General features: G+C 47.4%; 1 protein-coding gene and 1 pseudogene across 1 annotated transcript in view; both read left to right on the top strand.

Annotated features, from left to right (window-relative positions):
* The first annotated feature begins 4519 nt into the window (after positions 1 to 4519).
* Positions 4520 to 26474, top strand: part of LOC126473667 (uncharacterized) — a 54332-nt gene continuing 32377 nt past the window's right edge. The window contains exons 1-2 of the mRNA XM_050100900.1: positions 4520 to 4548; positions 6287 to 6624. Coding sequence (XP_049956857.1) covers positions 4520 to 4548; positions 6287 to 6624 — 367 coding nt within the window. The remainder of the gene's footprint in view (positions 4549 to 6286; positions 6625 to 26474) is intronic.
* LOC126475918 (5S ribosomal RNA) lies at positions 26078 to 26195 on the top strand (annotated as a pseudogene).

Below are 26474 nucleotides of genomic sequence, written 5' to 3'. Positions count from 1 at the left end.
GGGATACGTAGCGCCATCTCCCCTTATTCTTACCTCCATGGATGAACCCATGTGTTGTGTACATAGTTCCGCGTAGTCAGCGCGTTCACAACTTTCCCACTGGAGCGCGCCCCGCTAAGCACAACAGCGCAGGCGCAGCGCTCGTCCGTCTCCGGACTACGAGATGGCGCTGCCTTAGAGACGGACCAAATTCTGCTTCCGCCGATCCGCGTATTAATATGTAACGCAGCCAATGAGATTGCTGCTAACGTAGAACCTTTTCTCCTCGCGGATCACACTCGCGCAGTGATACCTGAACGTGCGATGTATTATAACGAGTGTACAGACCTCCGATTAGTCAGTCTACATTAGTCTATAGTCAAGTTTTAGTCTGCGCCTAATAAGATTATCATATTCCTGTACGAGAAATGTATAGACACTTTGTCAAGTATCAGAGATATGTGAGAATAAGATTAACGTACCAAGACCAAAGGAACTTCAGATTGTCAATTGTAAATAGCATCCAGAATCAAGTTGAGGAAAGTTTATGATTGTTATTATTTTAATAAATGTGCGTGAAAATTAATCAAGTTCTGTTTAAAGTTGGTCACCATCAATCTGCTACTCCAAGCGTGCAAGTGGTATTTCTATCGTATGACCTAACGGCAGAAGATAAACACGCCACGATAAGACCACGAGACATATTGCTGACACTCGCCTTCTTCGCTAGAGCGACAAGTCAAATAATCGGATGGTGTGTGTGCCGAAGGTCTTACAGTACGCACCCCACATCATGTTTAATCGCCTGTGACGCTGTTCGACAAAAAATTGTCACCAGCGACCTTGTAACGTGCAAGCAGTAGCGCACAGTGGGTCCTTCGCTGCTCCTCATGGTCTTCTCTTGGGTGGCGAGGTACCCAGCAGGCAGACACCTTTGAGTACCCCAACTGGTGGACGAGCGTGTCAACACTGACAACACAGACGTCCAGCCGAGCAGCGAGACGTTCGACTGTAACTCTTCGATAGCACTAACCATGCAAGTACATTTAAAAACCAGTTTTTTTTCAGGTCATCACTTTTCAGGTACACTCTCGTCCATGGGACGGAAGGATATGTCCAACAAATATCATTGTAGGTTTAATTTAAGACTTACTTTGCTACCTGCCACAGCTTTTATTTTGTTGGCCAAATGATGATATACACATTGTAAAGGTGTAGCTAAAACGCCCAACTCCTTGAAGGCATACCTACAAGACCACTGCCGGTGAAAAACATATCATTTTTACTGCTCGCTGTTATGCAGTCAATACTTACTTTCTAGTTGATGAGCTACCCCAGAATATTATTCCATACGATTTATTGAATGGAAATATGGAAAAAATTATCAGGTTCATTCGTTTTTTTAAGTCTAAAAATTATACTAAAATTAAAAGTAGCTGATCTTGATTGTTCGAGCAACTCACTAACATGCATCTTCCAGTTCAAGGTTTCATCAATGTGTGCACCCAACAGTTCGCAGCATTCTTCCTTGTACTGACTCCTATTCATGTTCTACGTCCACTGCATTGTACGACTATTTGTTGCACAGAACTGAATATAGTATATTTTCTCCAAATTCAACATATACCGTTTTTAGAACACACCTACAGTTTGTTCCGTTGCTTTCTCGGTAATGAGATTCATTACTAGACTCGTACCGTTTGCGAAAAGTACCAGTTCTACTTGATGAAGGTCAAGTGGGAGGTGATTCACAAGTATAAAGGACAGGTATGGACCCAGAACTGAACCCTGTGGGAAGCAGCATTAAAGCCGACCGCACATGGTGCTCCCAGCGCGCCACTCCAAATTGAGCCGAGCATGATAATTCCAGGCTAGCCATTACGTACGAAGACAGAGGTCGCTGCTAATGGCCGCGTCCACAGCGGGGCAAATTGTGTCCTTCCGCACCTCTTTATGGGTCGGCGCACGCAGAGAACCGGCAGACGACACGCCGACCGTTGGGAGCATCTCACCGAGAGCCGCACCACAGAAATCACTGGTACACGTAACTACTTCAAAGAACATTCAGTATTGACTGAAACGAACCATTCCAAACAATAAGGAGTAAAGTATTTATCTTTGCTGACTTCGGCTAAACATAAACCTAGTAAATAAAAGTGAGTAAATTTCACCAATGTATCTGTATGTCTTTGCTTTTAATGTGCAAATTTATCTCGACACTTCCGTCTAAAACTGACACAACAATTATACGCGAGCCGAGCGGTTCTAGGCGCTACAGTCTGGAACCGAGCGACCGCTACGGTCGCAGGTTCGAATCCTGCCTCGGGCATGGATGTGTATTATGTCCTTAGGTTAGTTAGGTTTAATTAGTTCTAAGTTCTAGGCGACTGATGACCTCAGAAGTTAAGTCGCATAGTGCTCAGAGCCATTTCAACCATTTGATGAACCACGGGAATGTCACACATTTATACAGTCAGTGTTCACTGATGCTTGAGAGGTGGTGTAAAGAGCGAAGCCACTGGAGAGTAGATGACCGGAAACGAGTAATTTGGAGTGATAAATCACGCTGTGCCCTGTGGCTAACTGATGGAATGGTTGGGCTTGGTTTTGGCGAATGCCTTGAGAACGTTACTTGCCATCATGTGTAGCGCCAACATTGAAGTAGGGCGGAGGTGGTGTTTTTCGTCGTTAGGGTGTGGAAATCACGAATCCAGTCACACAACTGAGACGATACTCCACATGCACGCAATTTGATTAATACTCGCTTGTGAGAAACGATATCGAAAGCCTTCTGGAAATCTAGGAATGTGGAATCGATCTGAGATTCCTTGTCGACAGCACTCATTACTTCAGGGGAATAAAGAGCTAGCTGCGTTGCACAAGAACGATATTTTCTGAATCCGTGTTGGTTATGTATCAATAAGTCATTTTCTTCAAGGTGATTCATAATGTTCGAGTACAGTATATGCTCCAAACTCCTACTGCAGATTGAGGTCAGTGATATGGGTCTGTAATTCAATGGGTTACTCCTATTTCCTTTCTTGAATATTGGTGTGACCTGTGCTACTTTCCAGTCTTTAGGAACAGACCTTTCGTCAAGTGAGCGGTTGTATATGATTGCAAAGAAAGACGCTATTGTGTCTGCATACTCTCAGAGGAACCTGATTGGTATACCACCTGGACCGGAAGACTTTTGTTTCTAAAGGGGGGGGGGGGGGGGGGGGGTAGGACGTCAAACGGACCGACTTGGAGCAGGAGCGGCACCACAGGACATTTTAATTTCCACTGTCTATACTTTTACAAAAAAATTCATAAAACTTTAACAGCATGACCAGGAAGGATTCAGGATTCATACTCACAGCACTGGAAGCTCAAAAACATAACAAAACACTTTTTTTTTTACATGTGAAATTTCATCATTTTTTCACTTACTACTGGCTGCATTTGTTGCTATAGGTACACTTTTCTTCCTAAGTATGAGAGATTCTTCGATGACTTTTGCACAGCGTACAAACCATAGTTACAGGTGTAGGAAACTCTAGAAGTTATTTAACTTATGAAAAAATGAATGAACTATTACATTTTAAACACGATGTTTTATAGTTAATTATCTCAATTTTTACACAGTTTTTTTAATAGATTTGGAAAATTCTAGAGTTTCATACACCTGTAATTAGTGTTTGTGTAGTATGAAAAATTCATCGAAGAATCTCTCTTACTTAGGAGGAAAAGCGTATCTTTAGCAACAAGCGCAGCCAGTAATAAGTGAAAAAAATGATGAAATTTCACACGTAAAAAAAAGGTATTTTGCTACTTTTCGAACTTCCACTGCGGTGAGTGTGAGTCCTCAATCCTTCCTGGTCATGGTGACAAGGTTTTATGAATTTAGTTGTAAAAGTATAGACAGAAGAAATTAAAATGTCCTGTGGTGACTCTCCTGCTCCAAGTCGGCCCGTTTGACGTCCTACCCGCCCTTAAGTGATTTGAGTTGTTTCGCAACACTTATATACTTTTATGTCACTCATGCTAACAGCTGTTCTGGTTTTGGAATTCTGGAATAGTGCAGCAAGAAACAGAGTCCAGCTCATCACTGTCCACAAGGACGAGTCTCGCTAAAGTAAGCACGAATGATCGGAGCTGCGACCAGGTGCCGTCTGCAGAGCAACAAGTAGTGAAGCGGCTCCGAGTGTGGGTGGGCCGAGTGACTGCCACAGGCCGCCCATCGCGGCGGCAGAGGGCGCTCGTGATGCGGAGCTGCTGGCGGTGTGGCTGTGTGGCTCAGCGGGCGCGCCCCATTGGTTCCGCCAGATCCCGCGCGACCGCTATCGGTGTCTGACGGAAACCTGCAATGCGGTTGCCAACGTAGACGCCCGTGGAGTGCCTACACCTGCACTTCAGCCACTGACTAGCTTGCTAGCTGAGCCTCTGCCATGAGAACTGGCAATCGCAGGGAAGCCACACACGGCACACAAACAAATCCCCAACACATATCACACTGCCAGTTCCTTCAGGACCATCGAACTGACAAACCTACAACGACATGGCTATGTTACAGCAGCAGCAGCAGCAGTAGAAGCTGGCCCAGCAGACATCGTCGGCCCAGCAGCAGCAGCGCTCACCCCCTCGACAGGACTGATCATTCCATGACAATCCGGCATTACTTCTATGGTACTGATGCATGATACCCAACCGCTAACATAAGCTTACCTTGCTCGATCTGCCCCAGATAGCAAGGAACCGCTACTGCCCTTACTATCCAACCTGACACTGTCGCCGAGTTTTTTTTTCCCTTGGCACTTTTCTCCCTCCGCCCTTCCAACCGCTCTTCTTTCAAGCTTGACACTGTCGAGCTTTTCCCACTACTTGTACCACCCAGATGCGCCCGTATTAACGGGTAACCCTACCCAGACGTACGGATAACATCGCAGTTCCTCGCTCCTGCGATCTCCTCCATTGTAAATACTAACAATGCAGAGGTGACAGTAGACCTTTTGAGTTGGTCACCATGTTTGTGCGAGCGTGGAGGGGCTCACATCTATACAGGTTGTCCCAGCTATCTTGTCCACCCAAAATATCTCTCGAACAATAACAGCTATTGGAAAACGACTTTTCACCGGTATCAATGTAGTGCTGGGGCCCATGAATGTACATATTTGGAAACATTCGAAAACGAAAGCATATGTGTTTTTTAACATAACCTTGTGTTTTTTTTAAATGGACCTCCTGTATTTTTTCTTCAGCAATCCATAGCATGACAAAGCACATACACAATGGCGTTGATTGCATCGCAATATTCCCATTACATCCCGAGATATTGAGACGCGAAGTTGACGCTTGAAACACCCGACATGCGCTGCTAGCGCACGTCCTGAGGCTCAGGCGTGAACCCCATGCTGCCTGTAATCGCGATGTGATTGACATGTGTAATCACACCTCCATACTTATCAAGAGGTCCGAAACAACGGTAAAACTTTTAATCCACTTGCTCGTTTCACTAAAACCATCAACTTGAATTTTATTATTACGAGTGAATGATTAACTGTCACTTGCGCTAGATTTACAGTAAAGTAAAGTTTTAACGTTGAACGGCATTACCTTTTTAGTAACAGATTAACGATAAGCGAAATTAACTTTGTGACTAACGTTGCGGTACCCAGATATGTTACAGAACCGCATCACCCCTAGCTTATGGGATAAATACCTGCTGGAATGTACGACGTTAATGCAGGATGGCAGCAGACCGTATTATTCCTTTCGGACCTCTTGATAAGTATGGAAGTGTGATTACGCATGTCAATCACATCGCGATTACGGGCAGCATGGGGTTCACTCCTGAGCCTCAGGACGTGCGCTAGCAGCGCATGTCGGGTGTTTCAAGCGCCAACTTCGCGTCTCAATATCTCGGGATGTAATGGGAATATTGCGATACAATCAACACCATTGTGTATGTGCTTTGTCATGCTATTGATTGCTGAAGAAAAAATACAGGCGGTCCATTTAAAAAAACCTAAGTTTGTGTTAAAAAACACATATGCTTTCGTTTTAGAATGTTTCCAAATACGTACATTCATGGGCCCCAGCCCTACATTGATACCGGTGAAAGTCGTTTTCCAATAGCTGTTATTGTTCGAGAGATATTTTGGGTGGACAAGATAGCTGGGACACCCTGTATATATAAAAACAGACATGCGATACCACAGTTTGCACAGTACGTAAAATTTCATCGTTTTCGGTCCTCCTTGTTGCCGGAATGTTAATGACCAGCAGTGAATGCAGATCGAGTCCCAGGTCGCCTCGACTGCCACAGATACCCTCCAGCAGGCAGCGGTGTCTCCAGCACCAGCTGCTATCGCTCTTACGCACCACCTCTGGCGGCTGCCCCCGGCGCCTTCTGGGAGCTGGCCCGCCAGCCGCCCCCGCCTCCGCCCCCGCCACCACCACCCAGTCGCTCCTTTTGTCGCGGCGCCGCCTTTTGTCGCCTCCCCTGCCACCCCCGCCGCCTCCAAGCTGCCGTCACGCAGGCTGGCGCGACTACAAAACACGGCCCGCTGAATGGCTGCGCAGCCGTTGCTTGCGCCACGCTGCACTACCCCAACACAATTTCTCACCCCCCACCCCCGTCTCCCCCACCAGATCGCTTGCAAGGCCGGACGCCACTTCCAGTCGGCGTAGCAACTTGCCTCCACAAGGAACTCTCGGCCCATCTCGGCGAAACGTCTCACAACGGATGTGCCGTTTACCAAATATTCTGCAAAGTGGTTTTCATGTAACTGGCCATATCGTGGTGTACGGAATACTGGGCAGCTCTCAAACGCCGCCAAAACACACACGTCAAAAAATTTCTGCGTCACCCCGGTTCCCAGAGCTCCTGAAGATAGACATAGACTGTGGATATTGTATCACAGAGACAGTCGAAATGGCTCTGAGCACTATGGGACTCAACTGCTGAGGTCATTAGTCCCCAAGAACTTAGAACTAGTTAAATCTAACTAACCTACGGACATCACAAACATCCATGCCCGAGGCAGGATTCGAACCTGCGACCGTAGCGGTCTTGCGGTTCCAGACTGCAGCGCCTTTAACCGCACGGCCACTTCGGCCGGCACAGAGACAGTCCCTTTGACTATTCAAGAGGTGTCACTAAACCCACCCGAGGATGTAAACAACCATGCATGAGCAGCGCCTGTTGGACGGAGGAGGTCCGCCAATCAGTTGCAGTCATTCCACCAGGAAGGACGTACACGGCTCGTGTCGTCTGTAGTTCAACCATGCCTACACGGTCAGTACCGCGGTTCGATCGCGTCCGCATTGTTACTTTAAACCAGGAAGGGCTCTCACCAAGGGAAGTGTCCAGGCGTCTCGGAGTGAACCAAAGCGATGTTGTTCGGACATGGAGGAGATACTACAGAGAGACAGGAACGGTCGGTCACATGCCTCGCTAAGCAACGCCACCATGTTGAATAATGCTTTTCGTGCAGCCACAGGACGTCGTGTTACAACAAACTGTGCGCAATACGCTGCATGATGCGCAGCTTCTCTCCCGACGTCCGTGGCGAGGTCCATCTTTGCAACCACGACACCATGCAACGCGGTACAGATGGGCCCAACAACTTGACGAATGGACCGCTCAGGACTGGCATCACGTTCTCTTCACCGACGAGTGTCGCATATGCCTTCAACCAGTCAATCGTCGGAGACGCGTTTGGAGGCAGCCCGGTCAGGCTGAACGCCTCAGACACAGTGTCCGGCGAGTGGAGCAAGGTGGAGGTTCCCTGCCGTTTTGGAGTGGCATTATGTGGGGCCGACATACGCCACTGGTGGTCATGGAAGACGCCATAACGGCTGTATGATACGTGAATGTCATCATCCGACCGATAGTGCAACCATATCGGCAGCATATTGGCGAGGCATTCGTCTTCATGAACGACAGTTCGCGCCCCCCATTGTGCACATCTTGTAAATGACTTTCTTCAGGATAACGACATTGCTCGATTAGAGTGGCCTTCATGCTCTGCAGAAATGAACCCTATCGAACATGTCTGGGATACACTGAAAAGGGCTGTTTACGGACGACGTGACCCACCAACCACTCTGAGGGAAATACGCCGAATCGCCGTTGTGGAATGGGACAATCTCGAGTAACAGTGCCTTGGTGAACTTGTGGTTAGTATGCCACGACGGAAACAGGCATGCATCAATGCAAGAGCACGTGCTACTGGGTATTAGAGGTATCTGTGTGTACAGCAATCTGGACCACCACCTCTGAAGGTCTCGCTGTATGGTGGTAGAACGCGAAATGTGTGGTTCAAATGGTTCAAATGGCTCTGACCACTATGGGACTTAACTTCTGAGGTCATCATCAGTCCCCTAGATCTTAGAACTACTTAAACCTAACTAACCTAAGAACATCACACACAACCATGCCCGAGGCAGGATTCGAACCTGCGACCGTAGCAGCAGCGCGGTTTCGGACTGAAGGGCCTAGAACCGCTCGGCCACAGCGGCCGGCGAATCATTTTACATTCGTATACAAATGTGGCTACATGCTGGCCAATTGTAGGTATTTTTAAATTTTTTTAATAATTGGTACTTATTCACCCCCTTTTACAAATTAGTTCTTCTGCGGATTAGAATTTGTTAAGGAGAAACATTTTCATTTTGTTTCAAATTTAGCTTTGCTTTGCAGTGCCAGGCATTTTATATTTTAGTAGCAGTATCGGCCATCTCTATTTAGGCTAAGGTCAACGTTAATGTGAAACAATGAATGTCATTTTCTCTTGCGGTATTGTAATTACTAGTATGTACACCATTGTTTACAAAAGTCTTTCACGGAAGAATACATATACTGTGGAGCAGGAGTCAAAATGCCTAATTTGTTAAACAAATGTCTTCAAGATGACCGTTTGGAGCAAAATAACTTTCTTTCGTAAAGATGAGCTCAGAACATTATTCATTCGACACTATTGAATGAATATACTAAAAGTATATTTAACTTGCTGATTTGTCTGTCCCCAAGATTATCAAAGATTCTTAATCCTAGTCAGTTGTCTTATTATTAGTACAAGTTAAATTCTCATCAGTACGGATGGATACCTAAAAAGTTTGAATTTAGTTATTATTTCGTCAACGTGTGTTACATTTATAATTCGTATAGCACATCTACACTACTGGCCATTAAAATTGCTACACCACGAAGATGAGGTGCTACAGGCGCGAAATTTAACCGACAGGAAGAAGACGCTGAGATATGCAAATGATTAGCTTTTCGCAGCATTCACACAAGGTTGGCGCCGGTGGCGACACCTACAACATGCTGACATGAGGAAAGTTTCCAACCGATTTCTCATACACAAGCAGCAGTTGACCGGCGTTGCCTGGTGAAACGTTGTTGTGATGCCTCGTGTAAGGAGCAGAAATGCGTACCATCACGTTTCCGACTTTCATAAAGGTCGGATTGTAGCCTATCGCGATTGCGGTTTATCGTATCGCGACACTGCTGCTCGCGTTGGTCTAGATCTAATGACTGTTAGCAGAATATGGAATCGGTGGATTCAGGAGGGTAATGCGAAACGCCGTGCTGGATCCCAACGGCCTCGTATCACTAGCAGTCGTGATGACAGGCATCTTATCGGCATGGCTGCAACGGATCGTGCAGCCACGTCTCGATCCCTGACTCAACAGATGGGGACGTTTGCAAGACAACAACCATCTGCACGAACAGTTCGACGACGGTTGCAGCAGCTTGGCCTATCAGCTCGGAGACCGTGGCTGCTGTTACCCTTGATGCTGCATCACAGACAGGAGCGCCTGCGATGGTGTACTCTAGGAAGAAGCTGGGTGCACGAATGGCAAAACGTCATTTTTTCGAATGAATCCACGTTCTGTTTACAGCATCATGATGGTCGCATCCGTGTTTGGTGACATCCGGGAGAACGCACATTGGAAGAGTGTATTCGTCATCGCCATAACGGCGTATCACCTGGCGTGATGGTATGGGGTACCATAGGTTACACGTCTCGGTCACCTCTTGTTCGCATTGACGGCACTTTGAACAGTGGACGTTACATTTCAGATGAGTTACGACCCATAGCTCTACCCTTCATTCGATCCCTGCGAAACGCTACATTTCAGCAGGATAATGCATGACCGCATGTTGCAGGTCCTGTACGGGCCTTTCTGGATACAGAAAATGTTCGACTGCTGCCCTGGCCAGCACATTCTCAAAAACTCTCACCAGTTGAAAACGTCTGGCCAATGCTGGCCGAGCAACTGGCTCGTCACAATATGCCAGTCACTGTTCTTGATGAACTGTGGTATCGTGTTGAAGCTGCATGGGCAGCTGTACCTGTGCACGCCATCCAAGCTCTGTTTTGCTCAATGCCCAGGCGTATCAAGGCCGTTATTGCGGCCAGAGGTGGTTGTTCTGGGTACTGATTTCTCAGGATCTATGCACCCAAATTGCGTAAAAATGTAATCACATGTCAGTTCTAGTATAATATATGTGTTCAATGAATACCCGTTTATCATCTGCGTTTCTTCTTGGTATAGCAATTTTAATGGGCAGTAGTGGAGATGTGGCAGAACTGAATCCGTTGTGTATTCTTGAAACTGAAAGCGAGATCATTTGCAGAAAACCACTCAACCGTACTTTTAAGAACATCATTTACCATTTTTTCTGTTGCTGTGCTAATATTTTGACTATGAAATTATATTAGTGTCGCCGGTCGGAGTGGCCGTGCGGTTCTAGGCGCTACAGTCTGGTGTCCAGCAACCGCTACGGTCGCAGGTTCGAATCCTGCCTCGGGCATGGATGTGTGTGATGTCCTTAGGTTAGTTTGGTTTAATTAGTTCTAAGTTCTAGGCTACTGATGACCTCAGAAGTTAAGTCGCATAGTGCTCAGAGCCATTTGAACCATTTATATTAGTGTCACTTGCAAACAAATTTTGTTATTGTGTATTAAATGGAAGGAATAATAATGGACCTTAGATTGAGCCTTGTGGAATCCCGTAAATGATTTCTCCCCCGTCAGAAGAATCTCCCCTGTTCACATTGATTAAATTATTAAGTATAACTTTCTGGATTCTTTTTGTTAGATATGACAGCACCCATTTGTCGGTTATTCACAGTCAAATGCACAAAGCCTGGGAAGATATTGTCTTCACAGAGACAAATGCCGTGAAGTTGTAAAGTACCTCCTGAGAGATACTGTACAAACGTCCCGTGGAATACTTTCCGCCCCTCTTGAATCGCCCAGCATGTTTCTGTGATGGGCTGCAAGGTGTTTTCGCGACTCAGTGCTGCCAACCCAACTGAAACGGCCACAGTCGGGACGCGGGGCGGCTGGAGTGAGCAGCAGGCGGCCAACCACACCGCAGTCACGTTGAGTTCAAATTACTTCCACGCCGCGCCGCGGTCTACAGACTCGCTGTAATTTGTTTCAATTATTGCTTCCGGGAAATAATTTTCCGGCGCGTCAGCAATTAGATTGCAATTTCCGTCCCCCCCCCCCCTCCTTCCACCGCGCAGTCGGTAGAAACCCGATGGAGCGCACGGGGCAGAGAAAGTGGGAAAGCGAAGGTGGAAGCGAGATGGCGGTGGTCGATGAACGGCTGAGAGGTGCCGAGGCGGCGTGCGTGTGTGTGTGTGCGTGTTGTGATAGCCGAGAGGCGGGCAGAGCCGAGCCGGCGGCGTGCGAATTAAACCGCGCGGCGGTAAATTCATTCCGCCAGCTGTTTGCCGCTTATTGCTTCCTGCTGCGGGCTACGTGTGTCGGGCGGGGAGTCACGCTCGGTAATTCGGTCGGAGTGCTGCGTAATGTGGGAATATAGTCGCGTCGCTATCTGCAAATGTAGTCGCTGCGGCTCTGAGTAGTTTGAGAGGGGGGCGATCGCAGGCAAGACCCAGTTTAAGGCCGAAATGACGCAAACGGCCGCCTGGTGCGCCATAGGTATACAGGATGTATCGTAATTACTAGCGACAACTGACGCACGCGAAGCTATAAGACGGCGGGGGGTGGGAAAGGGGGGAGTGTGCGAAATTATGTGTGTCTTTGTAGGAAAGCAGGGGTTCGCAGCGGTGGCATTGAGTAAAAACTTCTTGGGTTCCCAGCCGCGTCAAATGGTTCAAATGGCTCTCAGCAATATGGGACTTAACATCTGAGGTCATCGGTCCCCTAGACGTCGAACTACTTAAACCTAACTTAAAGTAGTAAACGAGTTTTGCTATTTGGGGAGCAAAATAACTGATGATGGTCGAAGTAGAGAGGATATGAGATGTAGACTGGCAATGGCAAGGAAAGCGTTTCTGAAGAACAGAAATTTGTTAACACCGAGTATAGATTTAAATGTCTGGAAGTCGTTTCTGAAAGTATTTGTATGGAGTGTAGCCATGTATGGAAGTGAAACGTGGACGATAAATAGTTTGGACAAGAAGAGAATAGAAGCTTTCGAAATGTGGTGCTACAGAAGAATGCTGAAGATTATATGGGTAGATCACGTAACTAATGAGGAGGTATTGAATAGGATTGGGGAGAAGAGGAGTTTGTGGCACAGCTTGACCAGAAGAAGGGATCGGCTGGTAGGACGTGTTCTGAGACATCGAGGGATCACCCATTTAGTATTGGAGGGCAGTGTGGAGGGTAAAAATCGTAGAGGGAGACCAAGAGATGAATACACTAAGCAGATTCAGAAGGATGTAGGTTGCAGTAGGTACTGGGAGATGAAAAAGCTTGCTCACGATAGAGTAGCATGGAGAGCTGCATCAGAAGAGTCTCAGGACTGAAGACCACAACAACAACAACAACAACCTAAGGACATCACACACATCCATGCCCGAGGCAGGATTCGAACCTGCGATCGTAGCAGCAGCGCAGTTCCGGACTGAGGCGCCTAGAGCCGCTCAGCCAGAGCGGCCGGCCCAGCCGCGTCTAGTCATTAAAATTACACGCGCTTTCGGCCAAGTAGTCCTTGGCCTGTGTCACATGGCATGATTGCCAGTGCGTTGCTCGCAAGGCCTTATACCGGATTTCTCTCGTAAGACTCGTCACGCGCATTTTCTCTAGCGTTTCAGCACATATTTACAATTTCGCTTCCTGCATTGTGTAATTGGAGTCAGCCCAAACAATTACTGCTCGTCACGTCCTTCATGCTACCCTTATTGTCAACGTAAAGCATCTGTTTATAAAATATGATGTTTCAGTCTTCGATCGCTATACTTTATTTTCAATTACCGGTTTCGGGCTAGCTGCCCATCTTCAGATCATATATTGTAGTTCAAAATGGCTCTGAGCACTATGGGACTTAACATCTATGGTCATCACTCCCCTAGAACTTAGAACTACTTAAACCTAACTAATCTAAGGACAGCACACAACACCCAGCCATCACGAGGCAGAGAAAATCCCTGACCCCGCCGGGAATCGAACCCGGGAACCCGGGCGTGGGAAGCGAGAACGCTACCGCACGACCACGAGATGCGGGCATATATTGTAGTTACAGAGTAACTTGTCTGTACAGAACTCACGGATTTCGAACGTGGTCAGGTGATTGGGTGTCACTTGTGTCATACGTCTGTACAGGAGATTTTCACACTCCTAAACATCCCTAGGTCTACTGTTTCCGATGTGAGAGTGAGGTGGAAACGTGAAGGGACACGCAGAATCCGCGCAGGATTAGCCGAGCGGTCTGAGGCGCTGCAGTCATGGACTGTGTGGCTGGTCCCGGCGGAGGATGGAGTCCTCCCTCGGGCATGAGTGTGTGTGTTTGTCCTTAGGATAATTTAGGTTAAATAGTGTGTAAGCTTGGGGAGTGATGACCTTAGCACTTAAGTCCCATAAGATTTCACACACATTTGACATTTTTGGCATTTGGACACGTAGAGCACAAAAGCGTACAGGCCGACCTCGTCTCCGACAGAGACCTCCGACAGTTGAAGAGGGTCGTAATGTGTAATAGGCAGACATCTATCCAGACCGTCACACAGGAATTCCAAACTGCGTCAGGATCCACTGCAAGTACTAAGAGAGTTAAGCGGGAGGTGAGAAAACTTGGATTTCATGCCTCACATCACGCCGGTAAATTCCAAACGACGCCTCGCTTGCTGTAAGGAGAGTACACATTGGACGATTGAACAGTGGAAAAATGTTGTGTGGAGTGACGAGTCACGGTACACAATGTGGCGATCCGATGGCAGGGTGTGGGTGTGGCGAATGCCCAGTGAACGTCTTCTGCCAGCGTGTGTAGTGCCAACAGTAAAATGCGGAGGCGGTGGTGTTATGGCGTGGTCGTATTTTTCATCGAGGGGCCTTGCACCCCTGCATGGCGCTATCACAGAACAGGTTTACAATGATGTTATAAGCACTTTCTTGCTTCCCACTGTTGAAGAGCAATTCGGGGATGGCGATTGCATCTTTCAACACGATCGATCACCTGTTCACAATGCACGGCCTGTGGCGGAGTGGTTGCAGGACAGTAACATCCCTGTAATGGACTGGCCTGCACAGAGCCCTCACCTGAATCCTATAGAACACCTTTGGAATCTTTTGGAACGCCGACTTCGTGCCAGGCCTCACCGACCTGCATCGATACCTCTCCTCAGTGCAGCCCTCCGTGAACAATGGGTTGCCATCCCGCAAGAAATCTCCCAGCACCTGATTGAACGTGTGCCTGCGAGAGTGGAAGCTGTCATCAAGGCCAAGGGCGAGCCAACACCATTCTGAGTTCCAGCATTACCGATGGAGGGCGCCGAGAACTTGTAGATAAATTTCAGGCAGGTGTCCGAATACTTTTGATCACATACTGTACATCAACAGGGACAGTAAAACACGAAGGATACACAGTAACCCAGCAGCCATTCAGTAGCACTGCATGCTTGGCGGTAGCAGTCAGCGTAGGCCAGGCCTGTGCTGTCGGCTGCTGGACAACTGGTTAGCTTTCGAGTTTCATTGTACCTTTCAATACATATCAATGAAATGAATATCGCTCTAGATTGATCCGGGACCGCCCTACCCAACGGGCACGTAAAATTCCGTTTCAAAAATCATTTTTGTTTCCACTGGGAAACAAACTGACGCTTTCCGTCGTCCGTGTGCGTGGCATGAAACGCGTGATGAGCACCATTTTTTTGGGCTGACTCCAGCTACACAATGCAAAAACGAAATTGCAAAACCTGCTGAAACAGCAGAGAAAATGCCCCTGTAATGTAATGTACATGTCCAGATAAACAAATGATTACAGTCTCAGACAAATGGTTGGTTTATTCAAGGGAAACGGCTTCCCACAGTGAGCAAATGTCTAAGGCTCTGGTCCTTGTGCAAACAATTACTCGGCTCGGCGCTGACTGATGGAGTGGTTGTAGGCGCTTCTGAGGACCATCGCGCCAAATTCTACCCAAGGGGCGCGTCGGATCGTTAAAATCTCGAGCTAGTTGTAGGGCCCTGACCAATAATGCTCCAAACGTCTTGAATTGGGGGCAGATCCGGCGACCTTGCAGGCCAAGGTAAGGTTCTACATCTACATCTACATTTATACTCCGCAAGCCACCCAACGGAGTGTGGCGGAGGGCACTTTACGTGCCACTGTCGTTACCTCCCTTTCCTGTTCCAGTCGCGTATGGTTCGCGGGAAGAACGACTGTCTGAAAGCCTCCGTGCGCGCTCGAATCTCTCTAATTTTACATTCGTCATCTCCTCGGGAGGTATAAGTAGGGGGAAGCAATATATTCGACACCTCATCCAGAAACGCACCCTCTCAAAACCTGGCGAGCAAGCTACACTGCGATGCAGAGCGCCTCTCTTGCAGAGCCTGCCACTTGAGTTTATTAAACATCTCCGTAACGCTATCACGGTTACCAAATAACCCTGTGACGAAACGCGCCGCTCTTCTTTGGATCTTCTCTATCTTCTCCGTCAACCCGATCTGGTACGGATCCCACACTGATGAGCAATACTCAAGTATAGGTCGAACGAGTGTTTTGTAAGCCACCTCCTTTGCTGATGGACTACATTTTCTAAGGACTCTCCCAATTAATCTCAACCTGGTACCCGCCTTACCAACAATTAATTTTATATGATCATTCCACTTCAAATCGTTCCGCATGCATACTCCCAGATATTTTACAGAAGTAACTGCTACCAGTGTTTGTTCCGCTATCATATAATCATACAATAAAGGATCCTTCTTTCCATGTATTCGCAATACATTACATTTGTCTATGTTAAGGGTCAGTTGCCACTCCCTGCACCAAGTGCCTATCCGCTGCAGATCTTCCTGCATTTCGCTACAATTTTCTAATGCTGCAACTTCTCTGTATACTACAGTATCATCCGCGAAAAGCCGCATGGAACTTCCGACACTATCTACTAGGTCATTTATATACACTCCTGGAAATTGAAATAAGAACACCGTGAATTCATTGTCCCAGGAAGGGGAAACTTTATTGACACATTCCTGGGGTCAGATACATCACATGATCACACTGACAGAACCACAGGCACATAGACACAGGCAACAGAGCATGCACAATGTCGGCACTAGTACAGTGTATATCCACCTTTCGCAGTAATGCAGGCTGCTATTCTCCCATGGAGACGATCGTAGAGATGCTGGATGTAGTCCTGTGGAACGGCTTGCCATGCCATTCCCACCTGGCGCCTCAGTTGGACCAGCGTTCGTGCTGGACGTGCAGACCGCGTGAGACGACGCTTCATCCAGTCCCAAACATGCTCAATGGGGGACAGATCCGGAGATCTTGCTGGCCAGGGTAGTTGACTTACACCTTCTAGAGCACGTTGGGTGGCACGGGATACATGCGGACGTGCATTGTCCTGTTGGAACAGCAAGTTCCCTTGCCGGTCTAGGAATGGTAGAACGATGGGTTCGATGACGGTTTGGATGTACCGTGCACTATTCAGTGTCCCCTCGACGATCACCAGTGGTGTACGGCCAGTGTAGGAGATCGCTCCCCACACCATGATGCCGGGTGTTGGCCCTGTGTGCCTCGGTCGTATGCAGTCCTGATTGTGGCGCTCACCTGCACGGCGCCAAACACGCATACGACCATCATTGGCACCAAGGCAGAAGCGACTCTCATCGCTGAAGACGACACGTCTCCATTCGTCCCTCCATTCACGCCTGTCGCGACACCACTGGAGGCGGGCTGCACGATGTTGGGGCGTGAGCGGAAGACGGCCTAACGGTGTGCGGGACCGTAGCCCAGCTTCATGGAGACGGTTGCGAATGGTCCTCGCCGATACCCCAGGAGCAACAGTGTCCCTAATTTGCTGGGAAGTGGCGGTGCGGTCCCCTACGGCACTGCGTAGGATCCTACGGTCTTGGCGTGCATCCGTGCGTCGCTGCGGTCCGGTCCCAGGTCGACGGGCACGTGCACCTTCCGCCGACCACTGGCGACAACATCGATGTACTGTGGAGACCTCACGCCCCACGTGTTGAGCAATTCGGCGGTACGTCCACCCGGCCTCCCGCATGCCCACTATACGCCCTCGCTCAAAGTCCGTCAACTGCACATACGGTTCACGTCCACGCTGTCGCGGCATGCTACCAGTGTTAAAGACTGCGATGGAGCTCCGTATGCCACGGCAAACTGGCTGACACTGACGGCGGCGGTGCACAAATGCTGCGCAGCTAGCGCCATTCGACGGCCAACACCGCGGTTCCTGGTGTGTCCGCTGTGCCGTGCGTGTGATCATTGCCTGTACAGCCCTCTCGCCGTGTCCGGAGCAAGTATGGTGGGTCTGACACACCGGTGTCAATGTGTTCTTTTTTCCATTTCCAGGAGTGTATATTGTGAAAAGCAATGGTCCCATAACACTCCCCTGTGGCACGCCAGAGGTTACTTTAACGTCTGTAGACGTCTCTCCATTGATAACACCATGCTGTGTTCTGTTTGCTAAAAGCTCTTCAATCCAGCCACACAGCTGGTCTGATATTCCGTAGGCTCTTACTTTGTTTATCAGGCGACAGTGCGGAACTGTATCGAACGCCTTCCGGAAGTCAAGGAAAATAGCATCTACCTGGGAGCCTGTATCCAATATTTTCTGGGTCTCATGAACAAAGAAAGCGAGTTGGGTCTCACACGATCGCTGTTTCCGGAATCCATGCTGATTCCTACAGAGTAGATTCTGGGTTTCCAAAAACGACATAATACTCGAGCAAAAAACATGTTCTAAAATTCTACAACAGATCGACGTCAGCGATATAGGTCTATAATTTTGCACGATGACAAGCAGTAGAAGCTCTCGCCGTGTGCGGGCGGGCATTATCTTTCTGAAATGTAAGCCCAGGATAGTTTCCCATGAAGGGCCACAAAACGTGGCGTAGAACAGGTCTTGCCGTGAAGAGAAATGGAACCACACACCTGGTTATCGGCACGTATGGCGGACGGGAGTCATGTTGGTTGTCCAGGACTTCTTGAGACACTTGTCAGCTGGTCTTGGGGGCCCGGTTAGTAGTGGGACTCATCGCTGAAAACATTTCTACTCCGGTCAATGAGATTTGAAGGCGAAGACTTGTCCGGAGACGCCCTGGACGGCGGTGGGACTCTGACTGTCGACTCTCATACATTCGGACAGTCAGTAGTTCTTTTCGGAGCGGGCCCCCTTTGGTTATCATCCGCGACATTCTTGTAGCACCGCGGCACGTCCACGGTATTCTGCGCCCCTTTATGGCAAGCCACCCTGGGCTCAGCAAGATAATGTCCCCCCGCACAGGGCGAGACTGAAACTTCCTGGCAGATTAAAACTGTCTGCCCGACCGAGACTCGAACTCGGGACCTTTGCCTTTCTCGGGCAAGTGCTCTACCATCTGAGCTACCGAAGCACGAATCACGTGTGGTCCTCACAGCTTTACTTGTCTTCGTGCTTCTCAGACCCTGCTTTGCCCAGCAAGGTCGCCGCATCCCTCCCCGATTCAGAAAGTTTGGAGCATTATGACCGAACAGAATATGGCATGGTCCCTCAGGAGGACTCCAACAACTCTGTCAGCCAAGCTCCATGCGTAAGCGGCAGAACTGGACCAATGCGTTACTGACTTGCTCAATTTGTGAAGAAGCTCTAGCCCTTGAATATATCATACAATTTTTCTGTAACTGTAATCATTTCTTTGTCTTTACATACACATTACATCTACTGACTTCTGTCACATTCGGGTAATTCCTTCGTCGTGCGCCTTTTTTTTTTTTTATCTTACGAGTGTAAGTAAGGAATCTTACTAACATAATCATCTTGATTTTGAAGCTCTTTTGTCTGTGTTTACTTTAACAATAACAAATGTTTTTGAGCATGGTTCGCCTTTAGCAAAACACACTTTTGTTTTTTGTCCCACATATGTTTTACTGCAGTTGCAGCATCAACAGTGGTTTTTTTATTATTACGGCTGTTAAACATAAGGAATGTTCTTTACTGTTTAAATACATATAAATATTAGTTTCTAAATCGTAATTGCAGGTTTTTGAAGAGCACATACAATTGTGTATTCTTATCTTCTTACCACATAGTGTGGTTTTCCTGCTGTATTACGATTTTAGTGACCGTTTTTCTTTGCAGTTTGTCACCTGCAACTATATACAACTTAATGTAGGCAAAACATTTACGCAAGAATTGCAATTTCTAAACTGTTATGGCTATCCCTGAGATTAATAATTCATGTGAAAGGTTGTTTGTTTGTTTGTTTGTGTTTGTGTGTGTGTGTGTGTGTGTGTGTGTGTGTGTGTGTGTGTGTCTGTGTGTTTCGCTTACGGTTTATTTTTTTCATCTTCTTCACTGTCAAGTTCTATGTATTGAGTTGTCACTGTCTCTGTTTACCAGCTGTAGTAACAAGATGGCGGACATTGGAACAGTAGACGGTGTGAAAACAAGATGGCAGACAAAGGAACAGTTGAAGATGTGATTGGCGGTTGTTTTGAATTTCTCAGAGGTGTGTGTGTGTGTGTGTGTGTGTGTGTGTGTGTGTATGTTTGTGTTTGTGTGTGTGAAAAGAAAGAGAGAGGGAGAGAGAGAGAGAGAGAGAGAGAGAGAGAGAGAGAGAGAGAGAGAGAGGGGGGGGGGGGGGGAGGGAGAGTAGGTTTGAGGATTTATCATTATTATAATGATTATATTTATTTATTTTTAGTTTTAAGTGTATGTATGTATGTGTGTGTGAGTGTGTGTGTATTATCTAATACACTCCTGGAAATTGAAATAAGAACACCGTGAATTCATTGTACCAGGAAGGGGAAACTTTATTGACACATTCCTGGGGTCAGATACATCACATGATCACACTGACAGAACCACAGGCACATAGACACAGGCAACAGAGCATGCACAATGTCGGCACTAGTACTGTGTATATCCACCTTTCGCAGCAATGCAGGCTGCTATTCTCCCATGGAGACGATCATAGAGATGCTGGATGTAGTCCTGTGGAACGGCTTGCCATGCCATTTCCACCTGGCGCCTCAGTTGGACCAGCGTTCGTGCTGGACGTGCAGACCGCGTGAGACGACGCTTCATCCAGTCCCAAATATGCTCAACGGGGGACAGATCCGGAGATCTTGCTGGCCAGGGTAGTTGACTTACACCTTCTAGAGCACGTTGGGTGGCACGGGATACATGCGGACGTGCATTGTCCTGTTGGAACAGCAAGTTCCCTTGCCGGTCTAGGAATGGTAGAACGATGGGTTCGATGACGGTTTGGGTGTACCGTGCACTATTCAGTGTCCCCTCGACGATCACCAGTGGTGTACGGCCAGTGTAGGAGATCGCTCCCCACACCATGATGCCGGGTGTTGGCCCTGTGTGCCTCGGTCGTATGCAGTCCTGATTGTGGCGCTCACCTGCACGGCGCCAAACACGCATACGACCATCATTGGCACCAAGGAAGAAGCGACTCTCATCGCTGAAGACGACACGTCTCCATTCCTCCCTCCATTTACGCCTGTCGCGACACCACTGGAGGCGGGCTGCACGATGTTGGGGCGTGAGCGGAAGACGGCCTAACGGTGTGCGGGACCGTAGCCCAGCTTCATGGAGACGGTTGCGAATGGTCCTCGCCGATACCCCAAGAGCAACAGTGTCCCTAATTTGCTGGGAAGTGGCGGTGCGGTCCCCTACGGCACTGTGTAGGATCCTACGGTCTTGGCGTGCATCCGTGCGTCGCTGCGGTCCGGTCCCAGGTCGACGGGCACGTGCACCTTCCGCCGACCACTGGCGACAACATCGATGTACTGTGGAGACCTCACGCCCCACGTGTTGAGCAATTCGGCGGTACGTCCACCCGGCATCCCGCATGCCCACTATACGCCCTCACTCAAAGTCCGTCAACTGCACATACGGTTCACGTCCACGCTGTCGCGGCATGCTACCAGTGTTAAAGACTGCGATGGAGCTCCGTATCCCACGGCAAACTGGCTGACACTGACGGCAGCGGTGCACAAATGCTGCGCAGCTAGCGCCATTCGACGGCCAACACCGCGGTTCCTGGTGTGTCCGCTGTGCCGTGCGTGTGATCATTGCTTGTACAGCCCTCTCGCAGTGTCCGGAGCAAGTATGGTGGGTCTGACACACCGGTGTCAATGTGTTCTTTTTTCCATTTCCAGGAGTGTAGTTATTTGAGGGCAGGGACAGAGTTCAATTGCAGAAAGCTGTGTATTTATTTATTACTTGGTTTCCTTCAACTACGGCTTTTTGTATTTGATACAGAAGTGATATACTTCAAGCCCCTACGTAATAAGTGCAAACAAAAGAGCAGACTAATTACAGCGTGTAGGAGTCATTTAGGCACTAATTATTCCCGCGCTCCCTACTCGGATGGACTGGGCGACTCAATGAAGTTCCAGCATGCTGGAATAATTTTAGGTCAGCAACTTACGCTAATCAGTACAACGAGAAACCAGCCAAAATGGCAAATTTTCACTTTCTCTAATTCACTCGACCAACTACCTTCGGGCCGTGACCCATTTTAAAATCATCGTAACAGACAGTGTAAACGGTATTTCCGAAATTGCAGAAACTTCGTCAAAAATGTGCGAACGAACAATTACCTGTATGGGCTCCAACTGTTCGTTGACACATTTTTGACGTGGTTTTTGCATTTTCGGAAATACCGTTTTGACTGTCTGTTATCATAATTCGAAAATGGGTCCGTTGGCCGCTGTGTTCTAGATGCTTCAGTCTGGAACCGCGCGACCGCTACGTTCGCAGGTTCGAATCCTGCCTCGGGCATGGATGTGTGTGATGTCCTTAGGTTAGTTAGGTTTAAGTAGTTCTAAGTCTAGGAGACTGATGACCTCAGAAGTTAGGTCCCATGTTGCTCAGAGCCATATGAGCCATTTGAAAATGCGTTCCGACCCGAAACTAGTCGCCGACTGAATAAAAAGAAGCGAAATTTGCAAGTTTGGAAGGTTTCTTGTTGTACTGGCTTGGCTCAGTACAGTATAGCCTATAGCATGCACACTTCAGAGTGGTCTGAGGAATGTGTGTGCAGGTGTAAATTTAGAAGTTAATTCATCCAAAATCTAATTCGATAATCTAGTCTGTTGTTGTTGTTGTTGTGGTGGTGGTCTTCAGTCCTGAGACTGGTTTGATGCAGCTCTCCATGCTACTCTATCCTGTGCAAGCTTCTTCATCTCCCAGTACCTACTGCAACCTACATCCTTCTGAATCTGCTTAGTGTACTCATCTCTTGGTCTCCCTCTACGATTTTTACCCTCCACGCTGCCCTCCAATGCTAAATTGGTAATCCCTCGATGTCTCAGAACATGTCCTACCAACCGATCCCTTCTTCTAGTCAAGTTGCGCCACAAGCTCGTCTTCTCCCCAATTCTATTCAATACCTCCTCATTAGTTATGTGATCTACCCATCTAATCTTCAGCATTCTTCTCTAGCACCACATTTCGAAAGCTTCTATTCTCTTCTTGTCTAAACTATTTGTCGTCCACGTTTCACTTCCATACATGGCTACACTCCATACAAATACTTTCAGAAACGACTTCCTGACATTTAAATCTATACCCGATGTTAACAAATTTCTCTTCTTCAGAAACGCTTTCCTTGCCATTGCCAGTCTACATCTCTTATCCTCTCTACTTCGACCATCATCAGCAAAACTCCTTTACTACTTTACGTGTCTCATTTCCTAATCTAATTCCCTCAGCATCACCCGACTTAATTCGGCTACATTCCATTATCCTCGTTTTGCTTTTGTTGATGTTCATCTTATACCCTCCTTTCAAGACACTGTCCATTCCGTTCAACTGCTCTTCCAAGTCCTTCGCTGTCTCTGACAGAATTACAATGTCATCGGCGAACCTCAAAGTTTTTATTTCTTCTCCATGGATTTTAATACCTACTAAGAACTTTTCTTTTGTTTCCTTTATTGCTTGCTCAATATACACATTGAATAACATGGGGGATAGGCTACATCAAGTCTGACCGGAGCGAAATTTTCAAAAGTGCGACGCTCGGGAACTAATCGAAGAGTTTCCAGCTGGTCGGTAGGAGCTTTGCGCGCGAGACTGAAAGCTAACTCGCAGTTGTCGGCACGCGTTCAGACGAGTGCGACGGCATTCGGCAGCTGCTGCTCTGTTCATTTTCCGTCTCGGCAGTGGGCTGGCCCCCCAGGCGCTGCTGCACACGCTTTCATCAGTGGTATAAGCCGGCGGCGAGCAGTCAGTTCCTTTGATGCCGGCGGAAGCGCGTCGCGCACGCGCAGAAATGGCGCTACTCGCTAGATACGCCTTCTCCTCGGCGGCGCAAAAAAGACTCGCAGTCGCAGAGCGCATTCCACTGCAAAAACCGGGAGTGCGCTTCGTGGTGCCTAGACAAAGGGGCTACCGGAGCAGTTGGTTCACGAATTACTCGTCGCGCAGTTAGCCAGTCGGCTGCGGCGAAACATGTCCTTTGACAGGACCAAGCTATCTGTTCACTCTCCGCTATACGTGCTCCGCTGACCGTAATAACATCTCTGCAGTAATACTGCTTTCTTAATCAATTGCGATTTTAAGTTCCACAATTTTCTTCAGAGGACCAAAGGATCCATTGGGACTGCTTTGGATACAATAAAATTGGTTTTCCTAAAATACACTTCCGATGTCTCACGAGAGGAAGGATAAGTCAGTAGTGTGTATTGGTTCGCAGAATCTGAGAGTGCGTTATACACTACTCGCCATTAAAATTGCTACACCACGAAGATGACGTGCTAAAGACGCGAAATGTAACGGACATGAAGAAGATGTTGTGATATACAAATGATTAGCTTTTCAGAGCATTCACACAAGGCTGGCGCCGGTGGCGACACCTACAACGTGCTGACATCAGGAAAGTTTCCACCTGATGTTTAATATACTCTAGATATTGATTTAAGACGGAAAAAAATTCGAATTTTTGAAGCAGATTCACTAGCAAGTGACGTTAAGGCCCAACAGCAACGCCTTCACGTAATAAAATTATAAACAACTGACCAGTTGCAATGGATAAAGGAATTCGTTACCTAGGTTTCGACAAATATAAATTTTTCTTCTTCGGAAGGTAGGGATTTTACATAGATTGTAACATCGCCGTTTTTACAATTGTCGGCATAGATCCATGTGTGAAAAATAAAATATAGCCCTAGAATAAGGTTTTGCCGCGTAAATGTAAAATAGCTCATGGATATCTAGAGTTCTGTGAACAAAATGGTCGTTACACGGATCGAAAAATGGTTCAAATGGCTCTTAGCACTATGGGACTTAACATCTGCGGTCATCAGTCGCCTAGAACTTAGAACTACTTAAACCTAACTAACCTAAGGACATCACACAGATCCATGCCCGAGGCAGGATTCGAACCTGCGACCGTAGCGGTCGCGCGGTTCCAGATTGTAGCGCCTTGAACCGCTCGGCCACACCGACCAGCACATGGATCGATTCGGACATAGGGAACATCTTCAAAAACAAATTTAGTTATATGTCGGTATGTGAAGTACCATGGAGACGGAGACTCAAAAGGGTTTGCAAATGTATTGGAAAACATGCCTTGTGGAAAAACTGTAAAAATTGAAAAGTTAAAGAGTGTCTTGGTCATGTCCAAAGGAGGATGGGCACACGTTTAAGTAAGCTAATAGAAGATATGAAGGGGAAAAAAGCTCAGTGGTGGCAAACCAATTGGTGGTCCGGGTCGTCTTACTAACGAAGTGGTGGACAAACTGCAGCTCTGTTATGGTTTAGCCATAGGAAGGAATCTAGACAATACTGAGGACATGAGGAAAACAGAGCTACCTTTTACAATAAAACTTCTACGGATGACCATCCACAGCATGCTCTCTGTGGCAGTGGTGTAGACACATGGTGTGGATACAAAAAAGCAATAGCGAATGGTGAGACTTATGCACACCATCACTCCCTGATATTGGAGGTATTGGAAGCAATGAAGCCCGTATAGAGGGAACTATATGACAGTAAACTATTGTCACGGTGCTTACATGGAAAGACACAAAATGTTAATGAACGTTTCAACCATGTGATACGGGAACACATGCCTAAAACTGTGTTTGTTGGTTTCAATACCACGAGACTAGGTGTAGTAGATGTAGTTATTTGCTTCAATGATGGGGGCAGTTAGCAGATGTGATGTTTTGGAGTTGTTGGGACTAACTCCTGGTTTCAATATGAGACAAGCACTGGTGGCAATTGATTCCTTGACAGTGGGCGAAGGCGAAAAATGGGTTCTTGAGGCAGCTAAAGAGGTCAGAATAGCAAAGAGCAGCAAGAAAAAGAAGAGGGAAGATGAGGAACACACAAACCAAGAATATTATGCAACTCGAGGATTTTAAGAACAACAGAGGTGAGTAACAGATGAAATGTACCTTTGAACTAAATTTCCCAAGAATCAAATTTTCTGACATCTTCATTTTATGCAATAAAAACCTATCTGAGCTAGAGGTTTTTGTGATATTTCAGGCTACCATTTGGAGAAAAGTAGACTACAGACAGCAGCTTACTATCACCAGGAGGGAAAATATAGCCTTATTAATTATAAAAAAATTACCTTAATTTTGATTGTCTAATTTATGTATTAATAGTAAAAATACTATTGATTGAAATCATTTGATTGTAGTGTACTTTTTGGGCAACGGCCTTGCCGCAGTGGATACACCGGTTCCCGTGAGATCACCGAAGTTAAGCGCTGTCGGGCATGGTCGGCACTTGGATGGGTGACCATCCAGGCCGCCATGCGCTGTTGCCATTTTTCGGGGTGCACTCAGCCTCGTGATGCCAATTGAGGAGCTACACGACCGAATAGTAGCGGCTCCGGTCAAGAATACCATCATAACGACCGGGAGAGCGGTGTGCTGACCACACGCCCCTCCTATTCGCATCCTCCATCGAGGATGACACGGCGGTCGGATGGTCTTGGTAGGGCTCTCGTGGCCTGAAGACGGAGTAGTCTACTTTTTAAATAACAATGTCATAAATGTGTGCACAAAGTTTTAGGCATCTAAGGAAAGCAGTTAATAAGTCTATA

Source organism: Schistocerca serialis, chromosome 4 (genome assembly GCF_023864345.2).
Source record: "Schistocerca serialis cubense isolate TAMUIC-IGC-003099 chromosome 4, iqSchSeri2.2, whole genome shotgun sequence".
NCBI lineage: Eukaryota > Metazoa > Arthropoda > Insecta > Orthoptera > Acrididae > Schistocerca > Schistocerca serialis.
This window is presented reverse-complemented; position numbering and strand designations above follow the sequence as displayed.